This window comes from Mus pahari, chromosome 8 (assembly GCF_900095145.1).
Source record: "Mus pahari chromosome 8, PAHARI_EIJ_v1.1, whole genome shotgun sequence".
In the NCBI taxonomy this organism is placed as follows: Eukaryota; Metazoa; Chordata; class Mammalia; order Rodentia; family Muridae; genus Mus; species Mus pahari.
Genome location: NC_034597.1, coordinates 53,359,592 through 53,368,197, shown reverse-complemented (window position 1 = coordinate 53,368,197; position 8,606 = coordinate 53,359,592). Strand labels below are relative to the sequence as shown.

Here is an 8,606-nt window from a genome sequence, read left to right as displayed (position 1 = left end):
TCCTTTCAGCTAAAGCCACGCAGGACAGAGCAGGGAATACCCGAACACCGCTCACACCTCCCTGGGGAAGCTGTGACTCGGTGACCCGTGCACTTGATGGCTTCTCATTATGGCAAACGGCCCAAAGGCCCCGGACAGCAGTTCACACAATCACTTTCCCACAATGGTTGTGTTTGTCAGGCACAAAGTCACAGGGCAGCAAGTGTCTGCAGGATGCGAAAGCACCTTGGTTCTCAGCGTAGTGACTTAGGGTCAGGGCAGCGGCAAGAAGAGACAAGACAAGACTAGGCAAGAGGCAAGCTTCTGTTTCTGCTTCACTGGATTTTATTTTCGATGCTTCAAATCTTTCCAGATTTTTTATTTTTTGCACCAAAAAAGGCATCGATACTTTTCATTCCGCTTTTGTCAACTTTAGCCAAAGCCTTCTGAGCTGCAGTCATTTTGCTATTTTTCTGTTAATAAAAATAAAGAGAGATTTGCAATATTTGTAAACCATTGTACATGCAAATCACACAAGCCTGAGTCTGGGTTCAATGAACACACGGGTGACAGAGTGCAAACAAACCTGCTGCCCCCTCAGGATCCAGACGTGATAGTGGGGTGCAGAGGAAAACAAACCCCACTCCGAGGAGCTGGATGCTCCCAGGATGGTTCGCTCTGGGGATCATTTTGAGGGTGCATTAAATGTAACCATACAGACATGGCAGCAATGGTGGCATACTACTGTGTCAGTCACCCAGTGATGAGTAGTTCACAGTGATTTTGTGAATCAGTCTGTGAATTCACAAAATGCTGGGAGAAAGAGCTATTTAGGCAAAACTTAAATTGGAATTTCTTTTGTTACCAAAGCCCAAGGAATAAAATTGAACAAAGCAAAACAACAACAATTAAAATGATATAAGAACTATACATTGTTAAAATCTAAATGGGAGTTAATGTTTTTTGGGATTGGCAAGCATGAAGAAAAAATGGGAAAATTGTACAGAAATTCAAACTATATACCTAATCTCAGGAAAAAAAATAATTACAACTGTTAAAAAAAATCAAGCAAAATGGCTAAAAATATGCTGGAAATTTTCTTGTATCCTGAATGTGTCATGAAAAGAGTTACTAGCCTTTATCTGGAATAAATTCTCACAGACAAATAGAAAAGCATTGCTTTCACAACACAGAGACGGGCAAGGGTCACAACTGGCGGTTTGTACAAATGCAAAGAAACAATGGGCTACCTGGAGAAACAGACCTTTCTAGTTAAGGAAATGTCCCACTTGACAAACAAAAATTTCAAAAATAAAAGTAGCAGTCAGGGTAGGCACGGATGCAGGAAGGACACTCGCTGGCAGCATCTGGGAGTTAGTTTCCCTGCCTTTCTGGAAAGCATTTTAGCTGTCTATTTCAATTGCCTGAAACTCTGAACTCTGAGTCTTTTTCACTGTGGGTAATAAAGTGGTCAGAGCAGATAAACAAACCCTGGTCACTAACCGGAATGTCCGAACACAGGAAGTGATAACATTACATGACCGTGTGCCATGCCCCAGCCCCATGTAGTGAGGGAGGGTTAGCGGACCTAGGTTATAAATGCATCACGTGACTCGTGACACGTGCGTAACAAAACCCAGCAAGAAAAGTTACTCAGCAGACAGCTGCGGGGCAATGCTGAATGGTGGGACTGGGAAGTTTTTTTATTTACTTTAATTTCTGAGAACCTTCTTGGCAGGAGTATTGAAAAAAACCCCTGGAGAAGTTGCTCCCCTCTCATCCTCTGCTGCATGAACACAGGGTACGACTCAGGCCCATTCTGTCTGACCAGGGCTTTCTTAGATTGGCAAAATCTAACATGTTCACTATTGTGAACAATTCTCAATGAATTATGCTGCTAGAAATGCAAGTTAATCATTTTTCCTGGTCAGAAGTGTAAGTGCAGTCAGCAGTGCGGCCATTCTTTGGGACACGCTGCCACTGGGGTCGCCAGCATGCCACCACACCTGGACACACGCTGCCACTGGGGTTGCCAGCATGCCACCACACCTGGACACACATACCTTGCTGGTCTTCAAGTCTTTACTGTTAAACTTAGTGTAATCTTCTTTTGCTTCTACAGGCTCATCTGATAACTTTAGTTTCTGAAATGTTAGAGCATTGAAGCGCATCAGACCCCATCCTCTCACCATCCTTTCATTCGAACATATCCCTGGGACCCACACTTTACAAACTCCTTTACAGTTGACAAGCACCTCAAGAACTAAGCCCACACGTCTCTTCCAAGAAGCAGCCTTGGTGATGACTGGTCACACTTGAGTAAGTACACCACATGGCTTCCGCAGCCCTTCAATGATATAAACCAGGCACGATGGGCTTCTAAGTGGTCACAGACTGAGTGGGTACAGTTGAGGGGGGCAAATAAAAGGCACAGAAGTTGGAGACAAAATGCCCCGTCGGGGCTCTGTGCCAGGTGTAACCCACTCTCTCCAGCCCTGGCCTGCTCTGATGGCCACTACTGAGCACTGGTGGCAGCATTATTCTGTCACCAGCTTTGCGCAGCTTCCTGCCTTGCTTTCTCCTTTCCATTCGGCTGCTTCCCTGTTCATCCACACAGAAAACATACACGGCAGGCACAGCAGGACAGGGACCTAAACAAACAATTCCAAGTGGAAACACAGGATGTGGAGTTGGATCTCAAGTAAAAGCCAGAAGCAGAAACAAACCTAACCAAAGGACATTTACTTCTTCACTTATGTGTATGCCACAGCACACATGGGAAAGACCAAGGACAACTTGAGGACCTTGGCACTCTGCTTTTATTACATAGATCCCAAAGATCAAACTCAGTGTAGAAAGGAAGTCCCACCACAGTCTACATGGAGACAGCACAGTAGGGTGGATGGGCCTTGCTGCTGTGTAGAGGGCAGACTGCACGGTAGTCACGACTTGGATTTACCCAGACCTTTAGCTCTTCTGGAAAAGCAGATGCATGCATGGTGGCAGCAGTGCCTTGAAAACGCAGACCCATCCCACTTTCTCCTTCACAGCCCCAGGACACAAGATAAAGACACATGGAATTGCTGAGATTCCTCGCTTGCCATAAGAAACAGAAAGAGGGGTTTTCTTGGCTACTGAGCAATCTCTAGCAAAGGGAAAAGCAAAGGCAGGGTTACTGTGAGATACTGACCCACCAGCTGATGCCAGGTATGGAGGCACATGCCCGCAATCCTGGCACTTTGGAGGCTGAGGCAAGTGGACTGCCATAAGTTCAAGGTCAACCTAGACTACCTAGTGAGCTTCAGTCCTGCTTCACCTATTGAATCAGACTCTGTCTCAAAAGATAAAAGAATACACCTTCCCTCCAGGCACGTTACGGAGGTACCCATGAACCACGGAGGCCTTCAGCCAGAAGAGCCCGGGTAGCTCACCAGTCACTACCCCGCTGACAGCTGGCAGCATTAAAATTGAACATAAAGTCATGAAGGTGTCTGTGTCCCTTCTTTATGGCAAGTATTTCTTCTTTGACTCAGGGTGGGTGTCCAGGTGCTCAGAGACCTCGCAGAGGTTGCAAAAGCTAAGAACATGTCAGAAATGACTCTAGATCAGAACTGTCCTTCACCTTAACCAAAGAACCTTCTCTTTAAAGCAATCGTGGTTAATGTAGACTCATGGTGCCGAGAACACATGGCTATTGAGTGCTCAGCCTTCTGTGGGACATCCACATTCCTGTAAAGCTCAGAGAACATCACTGAAAAGGAGGCAAAAAAGATGAAAGAGCTAGACCACTGGAAGGCTGTGAACCACTGTCCTACATGCAGGGTATGGCTGTCACTCACGAACTCACAACAGCTTCACATGCTTGCAAGGGGAATGGACATGACATAGGAAGTAAACGTTAAGTCACAGAGTGGGACTTGTAGGTCCCAGTCTCACCTAGGCCAACTAATGGTAGTTGGGAAAGTGTAAGTTGTCATTGCTTGATGAGCTACCCAGGTTCCAGGGAACCATGCCCACAATGTTGGGGAGTACAGGTGGGGGAAGGAAATTAAACCTGGTGGGCTACAAAGCAATATCAAAACCAAAATAAAAAGATGTGAGAGTGGGGTGGGGATTGGCGGCAGTGGGGGAGGCTGAGAGGGTATAGAATATATTATATACATGCACGTTAATTATATACATGCACATTAATTTAAAAACATATCACAGAGGGATGGCAGTATAAAGCACTTGACATGCCTCGTTTCACTAAAAAGTCAAATGTAGAAATCTACTGCTCACTGCTGGTATGTACTGTACTAAGTAAGTGTCGTACAAATGTTCAATATGCAGTAAGAGAAAAGGGGCTTCAAAAGTTCACATCCACAAGAAAACCCAGTGAAAGTATCTATTAAAGGAGAACAGGAAAAGAAGGAGGGATGGGAGGGGAGATAAGTGAAGGGTGTGGGTGGCAGAGGAAGGGGAGAGGTGGGGAGGGGAGGGAAGGGAGGGAGGAAGGGAAGAGGGACTATCTTCCGCATCTGACTAGCTTTTAACTAATTCTGGAATAATTCATCTAGATACACTGGGAAATAAAGGAATGCAGTATTTCTGTTATTCTGGTATTTAAAAGTCTGAATCATTATGAACTGTGCAGTTGCTGCAGGAGAATTGAACAAGTGGATCAGAAAGACACAAAGAACAAAGAACTTGACTAACAGGTATGTTCCAGGGAGAGGAGGCAGTAGTCCCTTGACCAATGCTCTCTGGTCTTCAGCTCTTATAGTTCAGATGTTATCCATACAACACTTTATAACTACATGCACAGACTCCTGAAAACAAAGCACTCATATCTTATAAAAAACTGCCAACTCCTAGACACAAATAGGAAAGTCAGAAGTCAGAGACGGCCTGTGCTATTTAATGGGTTTTGGAGGGGTGGGGCTGGAGGTGGTTCGACAGGGTTTCTCTTTGTAGTCCTGGCTGTCCTCCTACTTGTTCAGTAGACCAAGCTGGCCGCGAACTCAAAGACATCCGCCTGCCTCTGCCTCCTTAGTGCTAGTATTAAAGGCATGAGCTACCTACCATGATGCCTAGCTGTGTTAAAGTACAGTGTATCATCCAGTACAGCGTGTCCTCTGAACACAGGAATCCCTAGGACACACGGAGTAGGTGGTAACAATCTAGAGACTGAGGCTCAGAAGCACAAGATGCTGAGATCTAAACATTTTGGCAAACTAAGGCCCACCACCAATTCCAGCCAGCTCTGGGTCTTATGAAAGAAATGTTCTTGCGGCACAGCCTTGCCATGTGCCACAGGGGTCATGCTCTCTCTATGCACCAAAGCTAGGCAATCTCACCACTCACTGTCTGCTTCAGCCTCACCACTGTCTAAAGCAGCGGATCTCAACCTGTGGATCCAGGCCCCTTTGGGGGCTGACCAACCCTTGCCCAACGGTTGCCTAGGACCATCAGAAACACATTACATTACAATTTATAATAATAGCAGAATTACAGTTATGAAGCAGTAGCAAAAATCTGATGGTTGGGGGCCATCACACATGAGGAGCTGTAAAAGGGTCATAGCATTAGGAAGGTTGAGAGTCACTGTCCTAGACTAACACTAATGACGTCTGCCTTCCCTGTAAATGCTTCTAAGCTGCCACCACCCTGGCCCAGCACCAGAACATGAAAAGGTCCTGGGCATGCTGGCCAGCCGGAAGGCCAGAACAATGAACACTAAGGAGAATTAACCACAGCACTCCATCCTCAAGACCCACTCCCCTGCTATTGTTTCAGACACTCAAGGGCGTGTGCCTGTTCCCATCTTGGAGGCGCTCACAGGGGTCTAAGATGTGGCCAGCTGTGAGGCAGGCTACAGTTGTGACTGGGTATACCTGACACCTGGCTTCTCTACTTGAATGGGGGAAATTAACACAAGCTGAGGGAGGAGGCAGGGTCACAATTCTGAAAAAAGGAAGGTGTCCCCAAAAGGCCAGGGAAATAAATGCTTGCCATGCTAATAGAAGAACTAGAGTTCTCCAGACCCCTCATAACAAAGTGGATACAGTGATGAACGCTTGTGGTCCTAGCACTGGGGAGACAGAGACAGGCAGATCCCTTGGGTTTTGAGGGCCAGCCTGGCCAACTGGTGAGCTCCAGGCCAGTAAGACACAACACAACCAACCAAGTAGGAAAACAAGGCGGGTGGTGCTTCCTGGAGGGCTGCTCCACCCACCCCCACCTTCGAATGCTTGTGTGTACATGTGCAAAAAATCTTTGTGCGCTCATGAACACAAGGAGTTCCCATTAGCAGATGACAATCATTTTACACTCAGTGAAGAGCCCAGATCTTCCTTTCCTCAAAGGATTCTTTATGTTAGAAAAATCATGCTCTGTGCCCCTTTGTGCCAAAGACAATTATACTTGGCAAAGTGACTTTCATGTAGAGTCAATGCAAGAAGATTTTAGCCAGCATGACTGACAGACACTAATAAGACCTGGGAGGCTGAGACAAAAGGACTAAGATCAAGGCCAGTCTGAGTCACATGGAGAGATGTTATCACGAGGAGAAAAAAAAAAAGTAATAGTAATAATAATAATATCTTTTATATATTTTCAGACTTATTTTTATTTATGTATATGTGCATGTATGCAAAGGGGTCTGCCAAGAAGTTCATCGAATCATCTTGAGTTGAAGTTATAGGGAGTTGCAAGCCACTTATCATGGGTGCTGGGAACTGAACTCTTTCTCTGCACAAGGAGCAAGCTCCTCAGCTCTCTAGCCTTGACCTACGTTTGTTAATAGAGGTACCTTGCTAAAAACAATTTGTTTTTCACCATCCAGGAAAAATGGACGAATGAAGATAGTTTATAGAATCCAGAGTTCAAGTGATACCATGTCATGTAAGATAGATTCTGTATACTTTAAAGTAGATAGAAAAGGCTGAAGTCATGGGTAAATGCATTTTTCTAAATCCCTAAAAGTATTGTAGTCCCGGTTTCTTACCTTTGCTGGAGGGTTTGGCAGTGAAGCTGGAGGTTCTGGAAGCCTAAGGAGTTAAACATAAGAATCATGGTCATGGCTTCTCGGAGACAGCAGAGGAGCTGGGCCAAGGTGTGAGGAGTCTTGAGCTCTGGCTTGCACACAGTTCTGTCCTGCTCGGCCCAGTGAGGAGGGCAAGTCACTGAATGAGCGGATGGAGATGTCTAAGAAGACAGACGCCGCGGGAAGCCATCTGTGAAGTGAGCTGCCCTGCTTTTGCCTCCAGGACTGCATCTGGAGGGGCACTGCTCCTTCATAGAAGACAATGCAGTATTTACTTAACGTCCTTAGCTGTTGGGAAGCCACATGAACGCCGTCTTTTCTCTACCAAAGAAGCGTTTACTTTGCATTGTCTTTCACCCAGAATATTTAACTCAAATTTCAGTGGAAAGAAAAGATCAATGCAAGTAACGGAAGGAAAACAAAGGCCTCTCTGAAGCCGTAGGAATCTAGGGAAACATCAAGCAGAAAGACAGTAAGGGCAAGCTTTCCAGACCTGTAACTAGTACAGAAACTAGCTTCTCCTACAAGCTTTCCAGACCTGTAACTAGTACAGAAACTAGCTTCCCCTAGAGTTTTTTGAAGTAGGTGTGCTGGATAGTTTTTGTCAACTTGACACAACCTAGAATCCTCCAGGAAGAGAGAACCTAAACTGAAGAACAAACGGACTGGCCTGTGGGCATCTGTGAGAGACTGTCTAGATTGATGAGGAAGGGCCCTGCCTGCTTCAGGCAGCTCCAGCCCCAGGGAGGAGGGCCTGAGCTGTGTGAGAAGCTACATAAGCCAGCTAAGAAGCAGGGCCTCTTACTACCACAGTTTCTGCTCCGGGTTCCTGCTCAGGCTTCCCTTGAAGATGGACTGCAGGATGAAACAATCCCCCCCTCCCCAGGTTGGTTTTGGTTAGTAATCTACCACAGCAACAGCAAGCAAACCGGACAGTAGGACCTACACGGTTTGCTGAAAGTAGCAACTATATTATTATCTATTACAGAGTAAAGAAAAAGGATTTAATCAGGATCAGGAAAAGCTATAAATTATCACACATAAAACTTTAATACCAACTACTAATATCTTCAAAATTAACAAGAAAAAAAGTTTTTAGAACATATTAAAGATCTTTTTAAAGGAAGGCTGTAAGTCCCATCACTTGGAAGCCCAGCCACTTCTGCAGCCCTCAGGACGCTATTCTGTAGGGAACCGAGCACTCAGCACTGTGGAGGTTCTGCAGGGAACCGAGCACTCAGCATCATGGAGGTACTGCAGGGAGCCGAGCACTCAGCACCATGGAGGTACTGCAGGGAACTGAGCACTCAGCACGGTGTAGGTACTGCAGGGAACCGAGCACTCAGCACCATGGAGGTACTGCAGGGAACCGAGCACTCAGCACCTGGAGGTACTGCAGGGGACCGAGCACTCAGCACTGTGGAGGTTCTGCAGGGAACCGAGCACTCAGCACNGTGGAGGTTCTGCAGGGAACNGAGCACTCAGCACNGTGGAGGTTCTNCAGGGAACCGAGCACTCAGCACTATGGAGGTTCTGCAGGGAGCCGAGCACTCAGCACTGTGGAGGTTCTGCAGGGAGCCGAGCACTCAGCACCATGGAG

At 46.3% G+C, this 8,606-nt stretch overlaps 1 protein-coding gene across 1 annotated transcript in view; it reads right to left on the bottom strand.

The window, feature by feature from the left end:
- Positions 1-6: 6 nt before the first annotated feature.
- Positions 7-8,606, bottom strand: part of Rnaseh2b (ribonuclease H2 subunit B) — a 46,491-nt gene continuing 37,891 nt past the window's right edge. The window contains exons 9-11 of the mRNA XM_029541340.1: positions 6,968-7,010; positions 2,043-2,123; positions 7-452 (exon numbers count right to left, since the gene is read on the bottom strand). Coding sequence (XP_029397200.1) covers positions 339-452; positions 2,043-2,123; positions 6,968-7,010 — 238 coding nt within the window. The 3' untranslated portion in view covers positions 7-338. The remainder of the gene's footprint in view (positions 453-2,042; positions 2,124-6,967; positions 7,011-8,606) is intronic.